The following is a 23080-nucleotide window of genomic DNA, read 5'->3' as shown; positions in this document are numbered from 1 at the left end:
CCAACATATAGGTAGAAACTATATTCCTACACCGAAACCCGTCTTCCCTCCTTGGTCGATAGAGATGCAGCCACCATATCCTACGTATGACCCTGCCGAAGCATTCTATAGAACTTATGGTTATGCCTGGAACCCCTATTGGTACCAATATCATCCTTAGTTTATTTATTATTTTTTTATTATTTTGTAATTTGTAATTATTGATACATTTAATATTTTTGTTAATATTGTAATCATTTTTATAATTATCTAACTTTTATTCTTAGATTTTAATAATTTTTGAATGTGGGGTAATATACCAAACTTCAAAAATATGTATATATGTTTGCAGTTTATCTTATGTACACAACAGGGTAAAACAACGCATTTTCAAAGACTGGCATTAAGTTCAGCAAAAGCAACTAATTTTGACGACAAGATGCAAAATATATGTGAAATAACAACAAGACGGAATGAACAAATGATGTGCACCATTTATCATTCAGCAAACAAACGCCAATATAGTTGGAAACTTTGGTAAAATTTAATCATTTTCACACAAATCACCCTCAATAATTTAAATTGTTACTGATTTCTTGCAAATGAGGGCATTGCAAGATCTTAAGTGTGGGAAGGGGTTAAATTCTTTCGGATTTTAAAATTTTTATATTAAACACTTGGTTACCATTAAAAATACTAGTAAAGCAGTAGTTGTATTAGAATCTAGTGCTCTCTGAAAAAAAAGAACAGCCCTAGTCTTATATACTGACTACCCAATTCTAGTAAAAATTTTCAATTAAATGAATTCAAATCATGTTTATACATATTTATGAACGATAAAACTAGGTTTTAACACCGAAATTATTGTTATCTCAGAAAGAACATAAATTAAGAAACAAACTAAAATGTCAAAATTCATTTAAAATGGAATAGAGGACGATAAAAAGGAAAATAAAAGCCAAGTGTGGGAAAATTTACCAAGTTATCTTAAACATATGTCACATATATCTGTAACAAATAACTGAAAATACTTTTGCTTTGGACTAAACTAAACTGTTTTACCCGATGAAAGAAAAGAAGAGATGGATCTACACGATGAATCAATTCCATCATTAAAAGGAAGTAAAGTCTTCCGAAAAAGACACGCGCTTCTTGATTTAGGTCATGAAGTTGTCGTTCAGACCAGCTGTAGGTTGACGAAAAATCTAGAAAAGTCATCACTAAAATCAGCAGGAAATCCACGAACCTCAGCATTAAACAGGGTCGCCAAGTGGTAAGATTTATCCTAACCATGAGAAGGATTTATCTCGTACAATGGGGGGGCACCGTGCAAATTAGCTGGATAAGACTAATGAATCAGATCCCCAGAAAGGATAATCTCCTTAAAGATTAAAATTCAGCTTTTAAGACTGATATTACTCAATCCTAGAGATTGACCTTAAAGATTGAGAATTACAAACTCATGGAATTCGATGATATCTAAACTCGAGCTTAAACGAGAAAATATTTTGATCAAAATTATAAACCGATTTGTTTTCTGAAAACCCTATTTTCAATGCGTTCATTCCATTGAATGTAAAATCCTAGGAATTCACCTGGAATTCATTAGGTCACCTGAACTAAATCGGGTGTCAACCGTAAGAACGGTGGTTGCATAGTGGTCAAAGACAGGACCTTGTGCCATACCGAAAAAATTATAAGGGTGAGCTTTACTATTGCTCCTACCAAGGATAGTAATTGCGTCCGACACGTTATAGACCATAATCAAAAGCATGTCACGGGACATTGCCTTAACAGTTGCTTGTTCAACGCTTTCCTTTACAACCGGACGGTAGTTTGCCGAAAGGTAATATACGGGACAAGTAAACTGGACGTGTTGCTTTCCAAATACAAGGTTAGCAAGTGGGTGACACAAAACTGCAAGTTTTGAGCTAAAATTTTCAAATCTGAAACCCACCAAACCCACAAAAATATTTTGCAAACACCGGTAAAGGGTTATTCCGGAAAACTTATCTAGGGTAAAAACTAGATTTAATTTTCAAAAGATCAAATGTTTTCATAAAGATCCAATTTCCTTAATGGAACTAAATTTTTATAGTCATGTGGGACTGTAAACCATATCGTTACTACCATTGTTTATACCGCCATATAGAAATCACTGATGTACAAAGTGTGAAGAATAAAGAAGTGATTCTAGTATTTCAAGACAATATTGCTTGAGGACAAGCAACGCTCAAGTGTGGGAATATTTGATAATGCTAAAAACGAACATATATTTCATAGCATTATTCCTCAAGAAAGACAAGCTTTTAGTTGCAATTGTTCTATTTACAAGAGATATTCGTTTAAATAATAAAAGGTGAAGACAAAAGACAGATTCGACGAATTGAAGACGCAAACGACCAAAAAGCTCAAAAGTACAAAAGACAATCAAAAAGGTTCCAATTATTGATAAGAAACGTCTCGAAATTACAGAAGTACAAGATTCAAAACGCAAAGTACAAGATATTAAATTGTACGCGAGGACGTTCGAAAATCCGGAACCGGGACCAGAGTCAACTCTTAACGCTCGACGCAACGGACTAAAAATTACAAGTTAACTATGTATATAAATATAATATAATATATAATTAATTATATTAATTATATATATATTATATTTATATATATAAAACCGTCGGCAGAGAAAACTCCAAGGACTGAGCTGTAAATACTATCTCCGCGACTCGCGGAGTTTGAAGGGCATTTTGCCGCGAGTCGCGGAGCCCCAAATTTCACTTCTGGCTATAAAGCAAACCGAATTCTGATCAAATTTCATATTCTATTTCTATCATCTTTTTTCTCCTCATTCATACGATATATATATATATATATATATATAATTTATATTTTAATTTTAATTTTAATTATAATTCTAATAATAAGGGTATGTTAGCGAATGTTGTAAGGGTGTAAGTCGAAATTCTGTCCGTGTAACGCTACGCTATTTTTAATCATTGTAAGTTATGTTCAACCTTTTTATATTAATGTCTCGTAGCTAAGTTATTATTATGCTTATTTAAAACGAAGTAATCATGATGTTGGGCTAATTACTAAAATTGGGTAATTGGGCTTTGTACCATAATTGGGGTTTGGACAAAAGAACGACACTTGTGGAAATTAGACTATGGGCTATTAATGGGCTTTATATTTGTTTAACTAAATGAAAGTTTGTTAATGTTAATATAAAGATTTACAATTGGGCGTCCCTATAAATTACCATATACACTCGATCGGACACGATGGGCGGGGTATTTATATGTACGAATAATCGTTCATTTAACCGGACACGGGAATGGATTAATAGCCACTAGAATAATTAAAACAGGGGTGAAATTACATTCAAGGGTAATTGGTGTAATTGTTAACAAAGTAGTAAAACCTTGGTTTACACGCAGTCGATAACCTGGTGTATTCATTAAACAAAGTATTAAAACCTTGTTACAATTCGAATCCCCAATTAGTTGGAATATTTAACTTCGGGTATAATAATAATTTGACAAGGACACTTGCAATTTATATTTATGACTGATGGACTGTTATGGACAAAAACCAGACGGACATATTGAATAATCCAGGACAAAGGACAATTAACCCATGGGCATAAAACTAAAATCAACACGTCAAACATCATGATTACGGAAGTTTAAATAAGCATAATTCTTTTATTTCATATTTAATTTCCTTTATTTTATATTTAATTGCACTTCTAATTATCGCACTTTTATTTATTGTTATTTAATCGCACTTTTAATTATCGTACTTTTTAATTATCGCAATTTTATTTTATCGCATTTTTATTATTCGCAATTTCATTATCGTTATTTACTTTACGCCTTAATTTAAGTCTTGTATTTATTTTATATTTTACATTAGGTTTTAACTGCGACTAAAGTCTTAAAATCGACAAACCGGTCATCAAACGGTAAAAACCCCCCTTTATAATAATAATATTACTTATATATATGTTTGTATTTTTATAAAAGTAAACTAATATAGCGTTGAGCTTTGTTTAAAGATTTCCCTGTGGAACGAACCGGACTTACTAAAAACTACACTACTGTACGATTAGGTACACTGCCTATAAGTGTTGTAGCAAGGTTTAAGTATATCCATTCTATAAATAAATAAATATCTTGTGTAAAATTGTATCGTATTTAATAGTGTTTCCTGCAAAAATTTAATAGTATTTTATACCCCTTAGCTTTGACATCACCGTTCCCTTGTACTATTAGTCGACCATGGTTACTTGTGTTGTAAGCATATTATATCATTTCGAGTTATATTATTATGCGGTTGTTGCTAGCTTGTGGTATTGGAGATTATAGCTTGTTAATGTGACGATAAGATAATTGTGTTGCTAGCATGTTTGCGGTTTGTGTAAGTGTATGCAAGTAGGTATAATTATATATGTATTCGTATAATTATTGCATTCACTAAGCTTTGCTTACCCTCTCGTTGTTTACCATTTTATAGGTTCGGTTTTGGACAAGGGTAAGGGCATCGCATTGGACTAGAGATCTCGCTTGATGCTAGGGGACGCTTTTGGCTTTAGTAGCTCTTGGAGTTTGACCGGTAGTTGGGTAGTTTAATCCCAAACGCCATGCTCATTGTGTAGTTTGGAACTTAAACTTTTTGGTGGTCGAAACTCTAAACTTGTATTAAACTTGTATTTTGGGTCGTGTGGTCCCCGCTTGTAAAACATCATTTTTATGTTTGATTCGTGTTAGTTTTACATATATAAGTTTGTTGTGAAAAGCGTTCGGTCTAAAAATGTCGGGAAGTGGTCCATCTTTTTGTGTGTTAAAAACAGTTCGGACAGAAGCTGGAGTGCTCTGTACGCGCCACGCACTACAGGGGATGCGCGCCGCGCACTCCCCTGTCCAGCAGGTTTTAAAAAAAAAAAAATTGGGACTGTTTATGGTCGGTTATCGGGTTGGGTTGTTACATATTTGTCCACAGTCTCCTTCATAGTTTTGCATAATCTGCTTTCCAGTACCAACTTTCTATTGAGTGTTTTCATCACTCTCTTCTTCATTATCAAACTTTTGGCCATTAAGACCATCTACAGTTTTGCTGCTTCATCAGCATTCAAAGTTATCATAACTGAATCATTGGTTATCAGTCTAGGTGTTTTCAAGAATTTTGAAGGGTTTGAACGCAGATTGTAATCGTCAAGATACAAGTGAGGTTTAAGATGAAATCAAGTGGCAAACTTGAAGAATTGTTTAGTTTCATATGTTATAGTCAATATTTTAATTCATTTTAATTGTCCAATGTTGACAGTCCACAGTTAGCAATTCAATAATTCATATATAGTTTAATATATAATATTCGAATTAATTAATACGTATCGTGACCCATGTACATGTCTCAGACTCGATCACAACTCAAAGTATATATATTATTATAGAATCAACATCAACCCTGTATAGCTAACTCGATCATTACTGCATATAGAGTATCTAAGGTTATTCAAAATAATATATATAGATGCGTCGATATGATATGTCAAAACCTTGTATACGTGTCCCGATATTTAAATTGCGTAAAATAAATAACAGAAATTAAATGACGATAAATAAAATTGCGAGAATATAATTTGCGATAAATAAATTGCGATAAATAAAATGAAATCAGTTAGCTAGGAACAGTTAGCGTGAATTCTTAACAAAATTTTTCATAGTTAATTTGTTTGTTTCTAACAAATTTTATTTTGTCCAATGTTTTCTTCATTACACCACTTGTTGGATTCTGATAGGTCAAAATCCAAATATGAAATTGAATGAAAATGGTTATTCTGCGGTGAACGGATTCGTATCTTTGTAGATGTAAGTAGGATAGTAAATGACTGTTGAATCTGATTTGAAGAATGTACAGCGTAACTTATTAATGTGAAATCTAAATATTCCTCGGGTATTACCTACCCGTTAAAATATTTTCACCATTAACAGTTTGTACAAAAGAATTTTTAATTACAATCTTTATGAAAACATATATACATATATATTTTCTTCAGATGTAATCATGGATTTAATGAGTTAACATGATATTAATCTCATTTGCTTTTTGGTTAGAACTAGAGTACATAATCTTTAAAACATTAGAGATTACATAATCATCATGTCGAACGAAGATAAATGATGTAGAACATCATGTAGAACGATGATTATACTCAAGGTACAGAATGAGATGTTGAGGCATGGATTGTTGATGGTACTGTTGGTGCCGGTGATGTTGCTGAAGCTGGGAAATTTTGCACCATATTCTCCAAGACTACAACTCGGGCGCGAAGCTCGTTGACTTCTTCCATTATTCTGGGATGATTGTCGGTCGGAACGAGTGGATGAATAAGGTTTAGAATTGTGGGTAGAATATAATCGTGATGAGCTACCCTGGAAATGAGGCTGAAATTGGTGTTTCGGATAGGTTCGCCAGTAAGTGCATCAGGTTCTTCGCCAAGAGGTGAATTTGGTTGATGGAAAGGATTACATTCTTTTTGTCTCCAATTATTAAGTAGGCTACGAACCCATCAAATGAATTGGTTGATTCGTTCTGGTGACACTGCTTTATGAGCTTAGGTGAAAATCCATATCGGAATAGTTGTCAGAATAACTATCGGAATAGCTATTGGAATCTGAGGGACTCGAACTGGTTGAGGGATTCATATCGTATGATCAGATGAAAGATTTTTGATAAGAAATAGATTATAGGATGTAGATTAGTACCCTGCAGTACATGATTTACATATGCATATAATACTTAAATCCCATAAGTTACGGAGGAATCTACGGAAGCTGTCAGGCAAAGGTAACAATAACAGATACACTAAGATATGAATTTATCTATACACTGTCTATGCAATAGAGGTAGTAAGACGTGTCTAAACTTTAAGGATGATAAGCAAATAATTTTCCACTAGGAATGTTAAACAATACTTATAATATGCAGCTAAGGTCGAAGTCCAGGCTCACTAATGCATCCTAACAGTATTTGGTTAGACATACTAATGCAAGACCTGGTTCGCTAGGACCAACGCTCTGATACCATCTGTGGTGACCCGTCCTAATCCACCTGGACGAAGTCATCAACATTTGGTCCCATCGCGAGGTACTGACCTAAATATGCCATGAACGATTCCAAGTAATATATTTAAAATGAGCAAATGCACAGCGAAAGATTTCTTTCATATCTGAGAATAAATATGCTTGAAAGTGTCAACCAAAAGGCTGGTGAGTTCATAGGTTTATCATAATAATCATTTTAATATTTTAATAGACCACAAGATTTCAGTTTCATAAATATATGTACACTCGCAAGTGTATAAAAGTATTCTATAAGTTGTTGAGCGCTTCGGTTTTAATCACGTACCAAATCGTTTTATTCAGTTCCGTTTTCATTTTTCCTAATTTAACCATCATCAAAACCATCGGGCATCATCATTTTCGTTTTCCTTCTTCCTCATCGAATATCATCACTTTCGCATCACCTTCTCATCATCATCCTATTCTAATCATTAACTAACCATGATCATAATCATTATCATCTCATCTTCACCATCATTTGTACTCGTCACCTAAATATTGTATATATGTGTCGAATAAGTAGAAGAAAAAGAACCCGATGGGTTTGCAATTCGGCCCAAGTTACCTCTAGAGCCCAACTAATTAAGAACCGGCCCACTAATCCATTCCCATCAAATTACATCATTAACGGCCCATCCTAAAGCCAAATAACTAATACGGTTTATATGTTTGAGTGGATTCGATCAAAACAGGAAACAAAAGAAAATATATCGGGGTCTACATGTTTCCCACTCTTTATTACTTTTTATATTTATTAATCACTTCATCAACAACTTATCCTATTCTATCATCTTCATCGACACAATGAGCATCATTTCTCTATCAAGTTTGTTTACGGCATCGTTCAACCGTAGTAGGAATAGTAACTGAAAAGGCTTTAACAGGACCAGGAAAGAGCATAGTAACAGCAACAAAATATAATAGTGATGGTGACGGTTGAAACTAAACGGAAAGAACAAGTGCAGGTGGCGGTTAAGGGTGTTCAATTAATCAAGAAAGAAATAGAAAAAGAAAGGTGGTGATCGTTTGGACTGCAAAACAAGAGGAAAAGAAAAAAACTGCAGTGGTGGTTCGAGGGGTGACGATTGTGTTGGTGATGGTGGTTATTCTCGATCAAAACAGGAAACAAAAAAAAATGGGTTTGTGAGTTTCATGGTGATGGTGTTACAAGGATGGTAGTTTATTGAGTCTTTGATTCAAAAGTATAGAAAAAGCCAATGTAGCATCGAATACACAGGTGGTTTATGGTTGATGAGCTGAAGACGATAAGGTGGTGATGTGGTGGTTGTATACGGTTGGTGTTGGCCAAGGGTAAGAGGTGGCGGTGTAGGTCTCGGTGGTGATTAAATGATGGTGTGAAATTTAATCATGTAGCGAGAGATGGTTTACGAAAAAAAAAAAGAGAGAGTAGAGATATATGGTGGTGTAGAGGTGATTTAAAGTGGTGGAAGGTGTAGGCTACCAATAGGTTCTCGTTTGAATTCATTCTTCATAATGAACGTTTCATGTATGTATAACAATATATATATACATATACATATATATATATATATATATATATATATATATATATATATATATATATATATATATATAAAGTAATAATTATAATATTAAATAATAATATCAAGGATCACATGAATTGATATGAACACAGTACATAAACAGTTTAGCAGCCAGCTATAATGGAGTTTTCTACCGACACTCTTAACGGAGTGTTATATTTTGCCCCGTTGATTAATTTAGTACGGATAAAAGTCTTCGAAAAATTTTCAAATTTTAAAATTAAGTATCTTTATTTATTTCGGTCATTATGGTAATAAATTCAATCATTAACTAATAAGTGAAATTTAAATTAGTTATTCACTCCCAATCCCAGGTAAAATATAAAAAGTGATAAAATTTATTACATAATTTCTAAATATTTTATTAATAAGCCTAAAATTTATAAAACTTATTTTCGGATCACCCTTTATTTTAAAATCACATAAATTCCTTTTTAACTCATTGATTATCAATCGAATGATTATTAAGTATTACCGTCGTTTACTAAATAACTTCAAAATCACCAAATATATATTTAATATACTTTTTATGTATACATAGATTTATTTTAATAATAGATTTTATTATTTCTTATATTATTTTACAATTTAGTTCTTACCATTAAATCATATATTATATCAAATTATATTTCAAATTATAATATATATATATATATATATATATATATATATATATATATATATATAAAAGTATACATGTATCCATTTACAAATAGTTGTTCGTGAATCGTCGAGAACAGTCGAAGGTCAATTTCATATATGAAAATAGTTCAAAAATTTTGAGACTCAGTTTAACAGACTTTACATATCGTGTTGAAATTATATAAAGATTAAGTTTAAATTTGATCAGAAATTTCCGGGTCGTCACATTGTGACACCACTCATCAGTCCAAAAGCTCACTGCCTGTAACTTGTCCTTATACTGTATAATTTATGAATCCTTATTGTGTGACACCGCTTATTATTATTAGGACCCGATTAATTTATTATGACAACCCAAAACTTTGATACAAAGATCCAATATATGAGAAAAGTAAAAAAGGCCCAATACAAATAGTAATCACTAACAACTAGAAAAACATGAACTTGACATATACTATGAGATTATGCATCGAGATGAAAATTTTTATAACTTAAAGGCGGGTGCTGACCTTGCTAGGTTGATGGTTGAAACTGAAAAACATCTTTCATGTCATCATGTATACCGATTATTAAAACTTGCATTGGTTTAACCAGTTGCAATCACAACGGTTGAGAGGTGTTTTTCGACAATGAAGTTTGTAAAAGCAGATTTGCGTAACCAAATTAACGATGAATTTCTAAACGGTTGTCTTATTGATGCCATAAAAATAGAAGCTCTTGCTAGTGTTACACATGAAGCATGTTGGTTAAGATTCAAATCATAATATTCAAAGATTAATCACTTTGTTTTGATGATGACACACAAGAGCTAAGTAGTTAATCATATGTAGGACGACATGAGTTCATAAGCCTAAACTATCTCTAGCAAAAGACCAATGCATAAGTAATTATCTTGGTAAAAATGCTACACGGCTGAACTACGGTCGACCGTGAAACTAACCGTGTATGTCCTGTACCAACGAATCCAAGTTTTTCTAAAACTGTCAATCTGCGGCTCACCTCACAGACGACCGCAGCTCGACCGCAGTTTTCTCTGTTACCAAAATCATCCACTTTAAGTTAGACTACTTTGAGGCATCTATAATTTACAAAACCTTTTTAAACATACTTATAATAGTTGCCCTTTTTGATCTCAAAAGAGTTTTGAACCAAAAGAAGTTAATTTTTACTAATCACACCTAATGACATCTTAATGACATTTTAAGCTTGATTTAGACTAAAACACTCAAGTGTTATATCTCTTTGTCCTAATACATAGTGCCATTTAAACATACTAATAATGGTCATTAAAGTCTCAATTAAAGAGTTGCTCTCCCATTAGTTCTATGTATCATTATTTGTATGAGAATGTAATTAGTTCAAGTCTAGTCAAGTTGTAACAAGAATCATTATGTTCAAACTAGATTCAAACTAGTTCATTTAAGTTGTAACAATGTTCCAAAAAGCAATATACTTCCATTAGCAAGATGACAAGCAATTAAGAAAGGCTGATGAAGTTTTTAGAAGATAATGGTTTGTCATGAGACAAAATTCTGCAATTGCCTCTTTTGGTAATCAATGACAAATGATCAAAGATTGAAGACTTTCTTCTTTAATGGACATGTCAACTTCCATGCTTATGTCCAAAACAAAAGGAGTAATGGGGATAATTTCAGAAGTAATTGGCATTTAGTTGCAGCTATTCAACAAGGAAAAATGACAATTTTCAAAGGACAAAAACGGCCATAAGAATCAGATGTCAGAGGTACACGGTCGAACCACGGTCGACCGTGCAGCGAGCCGTATAGCTTCCAGGCAGATTTCTATTTTCTATAAAAGCCAAGCCTTGGAGCATTTGAAGATTCACCTCTTGCACTCATATTTTCTCATACTTACTGATATCATTCTTATAATAAATTTGTAATCTTTTGGAGTGATTCAAGCAAGAGTACTTGTAAGCTTAAAGTTGTAAGTTTACTTGTAAACAATCTTCTTAAAGGGATCTAGAGGATAGTTGTGTTTTCACTAGGATAAGTTCATTAGGATCTTGTGGTAAGAGCTATAAGTGTTTGTGAAGTCTTCAAAGGGACGTAAGAATTCACAAGTTGCGGCCTATCGAAGTACTAGTGTTGTATCCGGACACTCCACCGAGTTGGAGTATCATAGTGAAGAAAAATCTCAATTCGTAGAATTGAGGAGTGGATTAAGGAAGATTAGTTAACATCTTCCCGAACCACTATAAATCGTTGTGTTTGTTCTCTCTTCCCTTATCTTTTGATTATAATTTTGCATATATTTATATTGTTAGTATTATTAGAGAACAAACATTTCAAGTCACGTTATATCAAGTTCAAGTTCAACAAAATACAAAGAAAATTTTGAAAAATCGACTAAGTAACTATTCCCCCCCCCCTCCCCCTCTAGTTACTTACAAAGCAGTTATTGATCAATTCCAACAAATGAAATATCGCAGGGGACAGTTTTAATAAAAGGTAAAAGAAAAAAAAATGTTAGTTAATCGTAAGTTGTCAATTAGATTTTGTGACTCGATTTTATTTGTGACACGGCTAATTAAAAATCCTAGCTGTGCCACTGAATCAACAAACAATTTCAAAAAAGCTACATTAAAATATTTTATTCTTAAATAGTTGTGTCATCTCATTATACTTAAACTATTTTTTAAATAAAACATTTTTGAAAGCAGATTTGTTGAGACTCTCTAATCAATACTTTCCAATATATCATTATCAATAGTTATTAATGTCAATTTGTTACGATTCTTAGTTAGATATTACTTCATCCATCTCAAATCTATTGTCTTCAGATAAAAACACACAGTTTAAGAAAATATACCTGCCACATGTACTTATTTGTTAACTTTTCGGTCTTACCCCTTACTTTTTATCTATATTTTTGTCGTATATGAATAAGGTAGGGGCACAAAAGGTTTTTATCGCATTATTTTTTTCATTTATGAAAGTGAACAACTAATTTGAGAAATTTTAAAATAAAATAATGGACAATATATATAGAACGGAGGGATAAATGATTATTGAAAGTGTGTACACGAGTTACAATTTAATTCATCCTCAATTAATGAAAATTGCACATATCTTATGTCTTCATATTCTTTGAGTGAGTCATAAACTTTACTTTTATTTGGGCAAAACTATTTTAAAATCAATTATTATTTTTTTCTGTCATTGAACAATAATATACAGGTCATTAGAAAATTTTGGACTCTTTTAAAATTTGAGCCATGAGCCACACTTGTACATTCTCTAAGGCGAACCTTGAAGGAAACGACACCCATGTCTGGAAGGAAATGACAGACCATTTATTTCTATTCATGCAATAAAACACTGAATAAATAACAAGTCGTATTATTATATGGATTGTGAGTATGAGATTTTAGTGTATCAATCATCTCGTATGTTTATTTATATCACCACCAATTTTGAAACCTTCACTTTAGCCTTGTAAGAAGATACATAAAAAATAAAACACAGGTTTCCGTATATTTCATATTTAGGTAAAAAGTTTATGCTTTGCTTCCATCTCACCTCCGATTTTTGTACGTCATACAACAAATAATCAAGAATCACTTTGGTTCAAGGTTACTTACAAATCAAGTAATCATCACACTTGTACATCATCCATGATCCATGCATGCTTTTTGACTTCTCAATCAAGCAAAGAATGAAACAAAATAAAATATGTAAGCACACGATACTAGCTAGTATACTTCTTATATATATAAACGTTCTTAAACTAAATCTTCACTCATTAATCCTTTTAATCCTCGTATCACACAACACAAAACACTTCCAAACTCCCAAATGATCCGACTACGAAACCGCCAAACCAATCATGAATCCGTACCCGGGATTGTTCCTACTCTCCAACGAGACGATTACGAGCTAAAAAATACAAACCCTCAACTTGGGACTGAAAGACTAACAAGCACGTATGATCTAGTCGAACAAACGTACCATCTTTATGTTCGAATAGTGAAGGCTAAAGAACTCCCTCTTGGTATCGACCCGTATGTTGAAGTAAGACTCGGGAATTATAGAGGTCGAACGAGGCATTTTGATAAGAAAATGAACCCCGAATGGAACCAAGTGTTTGCGTTCTCGAAAGATCGCGTTCAATCATCTACGTTAGAAGTTTACTTGAAAGATAAAGAGATGTTTGGACGAGATGATTGTATTGGCAAAGTTGTATTTGATCTTAATGAGATTCCAACACGGGTTCCACCGGATAGCCCGTTAGCGGCCCAATGGTACCGTGTGGATGATCGTAGAGGAAATGGGGAGATAATGCTGGCAGTTTGGATGGGGACACAAGCAGACGAAGCGTTTTCTGAGGCGTGGCATTCGGATGCTTCGTTTGCACATGGAGAAGGTGTGTTTAACGTTAGATCAAAAGTTTATGTGGCCCCGAAACTTTGGTATCTTCGAGTTAATGTTATCGAAGCTCAAGATGTGATCCCGAACGATAGGACACGTGCTCCGGAAGTTTTCGTTAAGGCAGAAGTTGGGAATCAAGTGTTGAAAACTAAGGTAAGTTCGTTTAGGACGATGAATCCGTTATGGAATGAAGATTTTTTGTTTGTTGTTGCTGAGCCGTTCGAGGAACATTTGGTTTTAACCGTTGAGGATCGGGTTCATTCTTCGAGAGATGAGGTTTTGGGGACGTTGACTCTTCCGTTGACTATGTTTGAGAAGCGGCTAGATCATCGGCCCGTTCATTCGCGATGGTTTAATCTCGAGAGGTATGGAGTAGGTGAGATGAAGTTTTCGAGCCGTGTACATATTCGTGTTTGCTTAGAAGGTGGTTACCATGTTCTTGATGAGTCAACTTTGTACATAAGTGATACGCGGCCGACAGCTAAGCATTTATGGAAGAAGCCGTGTGGGATTCTTGAAGTCGGAATTTTGGGAGCGCAAGGGTTGTTACCGATGAAGCTGAATGATGGACGCGGGTCGACTGATGCTTATTGTGTGGCTAAGTATGGTACAAAATGGGTAAGAACAAGGACGATTCTTGACACACTTAGTCCGAAGTGGAACGAGCAGTACACGTGGGAAGTTTATGATCCGTGTACCGTCATCACAATGGGCGTTTTCGACAATTGTCATCTGGGAGCTGAGAAACCAGGTTGGTACACAGAGGTGGAAATATGGGTAAGGGGTCAAAATGGGTTATCTAATCTTTTACCAAATGTGTCTAAACCTATAAACTCCAGCAAAAACAATTAGTCTTTTAGACATGATAATAAAATCAGGTGTAAGATTCCAGGCTCATATAGTACATCTCGACCCGTTCGACCCATTTTATTATCAGCTAATTTCAATTTTAATCCATTTGACCCTTCAGAGAAACAAAAAACATTTAAGAAATGGGTTGAATCGCGCACAACGGGTTAGGTAAGGGGTCAAAATTAAATTCCAGACAGGATTTAAAACCCATGAAAATTTGATTCTACCATTTTCATGGCGTCTATTATTATTTTTATTTTAATATTTTTATTTTATTTTTTTTTTTAAAAACTTTTTTCTACTTAAAGGCCGGAGGTCCTCTCGGAAGCAATCTCTTTATCCGTCGAATAAAGAGATGGATGACTTTCTCTACTCTTGAGAGTGTGTCACTCTGGGTGGAGAAACGACTTGTCTTTATTCTCGGATAGGGGAAGGATTGTCTACATCTCACCTCCCCCATACACCACTCATGTGGTATTGGGTTTTGTTGTTGTTGTTGTTGTTGTTGTAAGGGGTCAAAATGAGTTCTCTTTGACCCACTGTGTCTAAACCTCTAAACTCCAGCAAAAACAGTTAGTGTTTTAGATATGATAACATAATATATTATATGAATTAAGTAAAAATTGGTATTATTTTAATATAACAGTTACAAGATTCTAGTCTTATATACTACATCTCGACCCGTCTGACCCATATGACCCTTCAGAACATTTACTCATTTAAGAAATGGGTTGAATTGAAATTTGTACAGGTACAGGACGAGATTCAAGAATAGGAAAGGTAAGAATTCGGTTATCAACACTCGAAGCTCATCGAATATACACACATTCATACCCACTACTCGTACTCCATCCATCTGGCGTAAAGAAAATGGGCGAGCTTCAACTTGCGGTTCGTTTCACCACCTTATCATTAAGCAACATGGTCTACATCTACGGTCACCCTTTATTACCCAAAATGCATTACCTGAACCCATTAACGGTCAACCAAGTCGACAGTTTAAGGTACCAAGCCATGAACATAGTTGCAGTTCGGCTGGGTCGAGCCGAACCGCCTCTACGAAAAGAAGTGGTTGAGTACATGTTAGACGTTGACTCTCACATGTGGAGCATGAGAAGAAGCAAAGCTAACTTTTTTAGGATCATGTCGTTGTTGACCGGTTTGTTTTCGGTTAGCCGTTGGTTCAACAATGTTTGCGAATGGAAGAACCCGATCACAACGGTTCTCGTTCACGTCTTGTTTTTAATATTGTTATGGTACCCGGAACTCATTTTACCTACGATTTGTCTTTACATGTTTTTAATCGGGCTATGGAACTATAGGTTCCGAGCTAGGCACCCGCCTCATATGGACCCAAAACTGTCATGGGCTGAGGCGGTGCACCCAGACGAGCTAGACGAAGAGTTCGACACGTTCCCGACATCAAGACCGCATGACACGGTACGAATGAGGTATGATCGGGTTCGAAGCATAGCAGGAAGGATTCAAACTGTGTTAGGGGATTTGGCTACGCAAGGTGAACGGGTTGGGTCGTTGCTTAGCTGGCGGGACCCACGAGCGACGAGCCTTTTTGTTGCGTTTAGCTTTTGCGCAGCGGTGGTTCTTTATACGACTCCGTTTAGGGTGGTGGCGTTGGTTAGCGGATTGTATATGTTACGACACCCGAAGTTTAGAAGCAAGTTGCCTGCGGTTCCTAGTAATTTCTTTAAAAGACTGCCTGCTAAATCAGATAGCTTACTCTAATGCATAAATGAAGAGGATGAAATGTTTAGCTCATTTTGGGTTTGTAACTTGTCTGTGTTTAGTTTCCATATACTCTTTGAATAATAAAATAATTATAATTATATAATTGATTAATAATAATATAAATCAATGTTATTTTTATTATTCGCAAGTACCAAAACCGAAAAACAGAGCAAATCAGGGCAGGATTTGTGAATAGTCAAAGCAGATTCATGTTATTGCAGATCCATCGAAACCAACCAGGTAAGTCTAGTATTTATAGATATAGATATTGATATAGATATAGATTATTAGATATTATGATTATAAGAGAAATGAAATTAAACTGACAATAGTGACATATTAATGATATCCATATTTGAATATAACAATTAAAGAAGTTCTGGAAATTAACAATAAACTTGTTGGAACTGTTACATATCCAAATGATCACTTGACAAGTGAATGGACCATAAATGTACACTCTATTCATGAACATGCACAAACTCAAAAAATGTAGTACAGCAGCACAGGAAACTAAATGTATATACAACAAGATAGTACCATAGACGGATCTTGAACGACTTTAATGGGAGGGCCAAAATCGTTTCAAAAACTTATCAATTATATTAAAAAGAAATTCTAAAATTTTAGAGGGACTATTATATAAAATATTTATATTTTAAATCCAAATAATATAAAATTTACACTAAGAACATAAAATTTTGGAGGGGCCACTGCCCACCCCTGCCACCTCAAAGATCCGTCCCTGGATAGTACCCCAGCAACATGTAACAATTTGAGCATACATAAAGAAAATCATAATTATTGAAGAATACAATACATAATGGATAAATATATACAGTAGTAATAATCACCTAATAGATTCCAAAACTCAGTGGCGATTGATAATATGAAAATAGAAGGAAATTAAATTGTTGATCACTGTTCACTATCAAAATGGACACAATGCAGCCTCTAAATCTAGAAACATAATTGAATGGTTCAGCCAGTGGCGAGTTTAAGTGTAACCCCGCGGGTTCCCGTGACACCAAAAGTTTTTCAAAATTTATCACAAATTTTTATTTTTTCTGTACATGACACCACTAAATATAATAATGGGACCCCATATATTTTTAAGATTTGAAATTTTATAGTTTGGATTACTAAAATATTTGAAATTAGCCCACTTATAAAGTTAGATGGTATTAGCAATGATACAATTATGGATGCATTTTCTTGTATGAAACCTTATAGACAAAGTAAAAGCTTACCTTTAATATTTAGTGCATAGAATATATGATATAATTGTAATTGTATAGGAGGTAATATTTGTGGAAATATCAATTCTCTTTTTTGTATAAATGATATTTTTTGTATGATGGTTGTTGTAATGATAATAATAAAATATATGAATTACCTTATATTTTGCGAGTACTATCCAATTTTATGTTTGTGTTTTAGGTGCGATTCGACCAGATTTGACCCGACATATTCGATATTTTACGCAAGTAAATTATCGGATAAATTTTTTGGGACCCCATTGGGTTTTGATCCTAGAATCGTGATGTTATGCGAGGTGTATATAAAATAGTTTATATTTTACTAGGAAAAACTATTAAATACGATACAATTTTACACAAGATATTTATTTATTTATAGAATGGATATACTTAAACCTTGCTACAACACTTATAGGCAGTATACCTAATCGTACAGTAGTGTAGTTTTTAGTAAGTCCGGTTCGTTCCACAGGGAAATCTTTAAACAAAGTTCAACGCTATATTAGTTTACTTTTATAAAAATACAAATATATATATAAGTAATATTATTATTATAAAGGGGGGTTTTTACCGTTTAATGACCGGTTTGTCGATTTTAAAACTTTAGTCGCAGTTAAAACCTAATGTAAAATATTAAATAAATAAAAGACTTAATTTAAAGCGTAAAGTAAATAACGATAATGAAATTTCGAATAATAAAAGTGCGATAAAATAAAATTGCGATAATTAAAAAGTACGATAATTAAAAGTGCGATTAAATAACAATAAATAAAAGTGCGATAATTAGAAGTGCAATTAAATATAAAATAAAGGAAATTAAATATGAAATAAAAGAATTATGCTTATTTAAACTTTCGTAATCATGATGTTTGACGTGTTGATTTTAGTTTTATGCTCATGGGTTAATTGTCCTTTGTCCTGGATTATTTAATATGTCCGTCTGGTTTTTGTCCATAACAGTCCATCAGTCATAAATATAAAGTGCGAGTGTCCTCGTCAAATTATTATTATACCCGAAGTTAAATATTCCAACTAATTGGGGATTCGAATTGTAACAAGGTTTTAATACTTTGTTTAATGAATACACCAGGTTATCGACTGCGTGTAAACCAAGGTTTTACTACTTTGTTAACAATTACACCAATTACCCTTGAATGTAATTTCACCCCTGTTTTAATTATTCTAGTGGCTATTAATCCATTCCCGTGTCCGGTTAAATGAACGATTATTCGTACATATAATTACCCCGCCCATCGTGTCCGATAGAGTGTATATGGTAATTTATAGGGACGCCCAATTGTAAATCTTTATATTAACATTAACAAACTTTCATTTAGTTAAACAAATATAAAGCCCATTAATAGCCCATAGTCTAATTTCCACAAGTGTCGTTCTTTTGTCCAAACCCCAATTATGGTACAAAGCCCAATTACCCAATTTTAGTAGTTAGCCCAACATCATGATTACTTCGTTTTAAATAAGCATAATAATAACTTAGCTACGAGACATTAATGTAAAAAGGTTGAACATAACTTACAATGATTTAAAAATAGCGTAGCGTTACACGGACAGAATTTCGACTTACACCCTTACAATATTCGCTAACATACCCTTATTATTAGAATTATAATTAAAATTAAAATTAAAATTAAAATTAAAATATAAATATAAATATATACGATATAGATAGAGAGATGGATATATTTGGTGGTTTTTTCGATCAGAATTCGTTTGCTTTTATAGGAAGTTTCTGAAATTGGGGCTCCGCGACTCGCGGCCCTTTTGGCCTTCAAACTCCGCGAGTCGCGGAGATTGAAATTACAGCTCACATCTTTTGGAGTCTTTCTTGCCGACGGATTTTATATATAAATATAAAATATAAATAATTAATATAATTATTTATATATTATATTATATTCTTGTGCATAGTAGACTTGTAATTTTTAGTCCGTTGCGTCGAGCGTTGAGAGTTGACTCTGGTCCCGGTTCCGGATTTTCGAACGTCCTTGCGTACAATTTTATATTTTGTATTTTGCGTTTTGAATCTTGTACTCTTGTAATTTCGAGACGTTTCTTATCAATAATTGGAACCTTTTTGATTGTCTTTTGTACTTTTGAGCTTTTTGGTCGTTTGCGTCTTCAATTCGTCGAATCTGTCTTTTGTCTTCACCTTTTATTATTTAAACGAATATCACTTGTAAATAGAACAATTGCAACTAAAAGCTTGTCTTTCTTGAGGAATAATGCTATGAAATATATGTTCGTTTTTAGCATTATCAAATATTCCCACACTTGAGCGTTGCTTGTCCTCAAGCAATATTGTCTTGAAATACTAGAATCACTTCTTTATTCTTCACACCTTGTACATCAGTGATTTCTATACGGCGGTATAAACAATGGTAGTAACGATATGGTTTACAGTCCCACATGACTATAAAAATTTAGATCCATTAAGGAAATTGGATCTTTATGAAAACATTTGATCTTTTGAAAATTAAATCTAGTTTTTACCCTAGATAAGTTTTCCGGGATAACCCTTTACCGGTGTTTGCAAAATATTTTTGTGGGTTTGGTGGGTTTCAGATTTGAAAATTTTAGCTCAAAACTTATGGTTTTGTGTCACCCACTTGCTAACCTTGTATTTGGAAAGCAACACGTCCAGTTTACTTATCCCGTATATTACCTTTCGGTAAACTACCGTCCGGTTGAAAGGAAAGCGTTGAACAAGCAACTGTTAAGGCAATGTCCCGTGACATGCTTTTGATTATGGTCTATAACGTGTCGGACGCAATTACTATCCTTGGTAGGAGCAATAGTAAAGCTCACCCTTATAATTTTTCGGTCTGGCACAAGGTCCTGTCTTTGACCACTATGCAACCACCGTTCTTACGGTTGACACCCGATTTAGTTCAGGTGACCTAATGAATTCCAGGTGAATTCCTAGGATTTTACGTTCAATGGTAATGAACGCATTGAAAATAGGGTTTTCAGAAAACAAATCGGTTTGTAATTTTGATCAAAATATTTTCTCGTTTAAGCTCGAGTTTAGATATCATCGAATTCCATGAGTTTGTAATTCTCAATCTTTAAGGTCAATCTCTAGGATTGAGTAATATCAGTCTTAAAAGCTGATTTTTAATCTTTAAGGAGATTATCCTTTCTGGGGATCTGATTCATTAGTCTTATCCAGCTAATTTGCACGGTGCCCCCCATTGTACGAGATAAATCCTTCTCATGGTTAGGATAAATCTGACCACATGGCGACCCTGTTTAATGCTGAGGTCTGTGGATTTCCTGCTGATTTTAGTGATGACTTTTCTAGATTTTTCGTCAACCTACAGCTGGTCTGGACGACAACTTCATGACCTAAATCAAGAAGCGCGTTTCTTTTTCGGAAGACTTTACTTCCTTTTAATGATGGAATTGATTCATCATGTAGATCCATCTCTTCTTTTCTTTCATCGGGTAAAACAGTTTAGTTTAGTCCAAAGCAAAAGTATTTTCAGTTATTTGTTATAGATATATGTGACATATGTTTAAGATAACTTGGTAAATTTTCCCACACTTAGCTTTTATTTTCCTTTTTATCGTCCTCTATTCCATTTTAAATGAATTTTAACATTTTAGTTTGTTTCTTAATTTATGTCCTTTCCGAGGTAACAATAATTTCGGTGTTAAAACCTAGTTTTATCGTTCATAAATATGTATAAACATGATTTTGAATTCATTTAATTGAAATTTTTGAAAAATTTTACTAGAATTGGGTAGTCAGTATATAAGACTAGGGCTGTTCTTTTTTATCAGAGAGCACTAGATTCTAATACAACTACTGCTTTACTAGTATTTTTAATGGTAACCAAGTGTATAAAGTAAAAATTTTTAAAATCCGAAAGAATTTAACCCCTTCCCACACTTAAGATCTTGCAATGCCCTCATTTGCAAGAAATCAGTAACAATTTAAATTATTGAGGGTGATTAGTGTGAAAATGATTAAATTTTACCAAAGTTTCCAAATATATTGGCGTTTGTTTGCTGAATGATAAATGGTGCACATCATTTGTTCATTCCGTCTTGTTGTTATTTCACATATATTTTGCATCTTGTCGTCAAAATTAGTTGCTTTTGCTGAACTTAATGCCAGTCTTTGAAAATGCGTTGTTTTACCATGTTGTGTACATAAGATAAACTGCAAACATATATACATATTTTTGAAGTTTGGTATATTACCCCACATTCAAAAATTATTAAAATCTAAGAATAAAAGTTAGATAATTATAAAAATGATTACAATATTAACAAAAATTATTAAACGTATCAATAATTACAAATTACAAAATAAAAAATAATAATAAGTAAACTAAGGATACCAATAGGGGTTCCAGGCATAACCATAGGTGCTATAGAATGCTTCGGCAGGGTCATACGTAGGATATGGTGGCTGCATCTCTATAGACCAAGGAGGGAAGATGGGTTTCGGTGTAGGAATATAGTTTCTACCTATATGTTGGCAATGAGCTATGATCTGGTTCTGATGAACTTGCCAATCTTCAAATGCTCTCTGTCTAGCATTTTCGTATTCCTGAGAAGCTATAAACCTATGCATTTCTTGCATCTCATTCCCCCCTCCTACATTACCTTGTTGCTGGTTTCTCTCCACCTGTGGATGTCTACCATGGTATCGTACTGCGGCGTTATTTCGCCTCTTCAAAACTTTCGCACCATGGTATACATTTATGTAGTGACCCGAACTTTTCCATGTTTATATATATTAATTGAGATTGATATTTACATGATTAAATGTTTCCAACATGTTAAGCAATCAAACTTGTTAAGACTTGATTAATTGAAATATGTTTCATATAGACAATTGACCACTCAAGTTGACCGGTGATTCACGAACGTTAAAACTCGTAAAAACTATATGATGACATATATATGGATATATATACAGTTAACATGATACTATGATAAGTAAACATATCATTAAGTATATTAAAAATTAACTACATATGTAAAAACAAGACTACTAACTTAATGATTTTTAAACGAGACATATATGTAACGATTATCGTTGTAAAGACATTTAATGTATATATATCATATTAAGAGATATTCATACATGATAATATCATGATAATATAATAATTTAAAATCTCATTTGATATTATAAACATTGGGTTAACAACATTTAACAAGATCGTTAACCTAAAAGTTTCAAAACAACACTTACATGTAACGACTAACGATGACTTAACGACTCAGTTAAAATGTATATACATGTAGTGTTTTAATATGTATTTATACACTTTTGAAAGACTTCAATACACTTATCAAAATACTTCTACTTAACAAAAATGCTTACAATTACATCCTCGTTCAGTTTCATCAACAATTCTACTCGTATGCACCCGTATTCGTACTCGTACAATACACAGCTTTTAGATGTATGTACTATTGGTATATACACTCCAATGATCAGCTCTTAGCAGCCCATGTGAGTCACCTAACACATGTGGGAACCA

At 33.5% G+C, this 23080-nt stretch overlaps 1 protein-coding gene across 1 annotated transcript; it reads left to right on the top strand.

Moving 5' to 3' along the window:
• The first annotated feature begins 13128 nt into the window (after positions 1–13128).
• LOC139897314 (multiple C2 domain and transmembrane region protein 2-like) lies at positions 13129–16307 on the top strand. The gene is made up of 2 exons (XM_071880009.1): positions 13129–14452; positions 15305–16307. The coding sequence occupies exons 1-2, from the start codon at positions 13129–13131 to the stop codon at positions 16294–16296; spliced, it is 2316 nt and encodes a 771-aa protein (XP_071736110.1). The 3' UTR covers positions 16297–16307.
• The last annotated feature ends 6773 nt before the right edge of the window (positions 16308–23080 follow it).

Source organism: Rutidosis leptorrhynchoides, chromosome 3 (assembly GCF_046630445.1).
Source record: "Rutidosis leptorrhynchoides isolate AG116_Rl617_1_P2 chromosome 3, CSIRO_AGI_Rlap_v1, whole genome shotgun sequence".
Taxonomy (NCBI): domain Eukaryota; kingdom Viridiplantae; phylum Streptophyta; class Magnoliopsida; order Asterales; family Asteraceae; genus Rutidosis; species Rutidosis leptorrhynchoides.
Note: the sequence above shows the minus strand (reverse complement) of the source record. Positions and strands in the feature narration are given on the sequence as shown.

Excerpts from the sequence above, each read along its gene's own strand:
- LOC139897314 (XM_071880009.1), top strand. The coding sequence starts at position 13,129 with ATGATCCGACTACGAAACCGCCAAACCAATCATGAATCCGTACCCGGG. Across the intron at positions 14,453-15,304 it reads TCTGGGAGCTGAGAAACCAG|GTACAGGACGAGATTCAAGA; the intron begins GTTGGTACACAG and ends AAATTTGTACAG.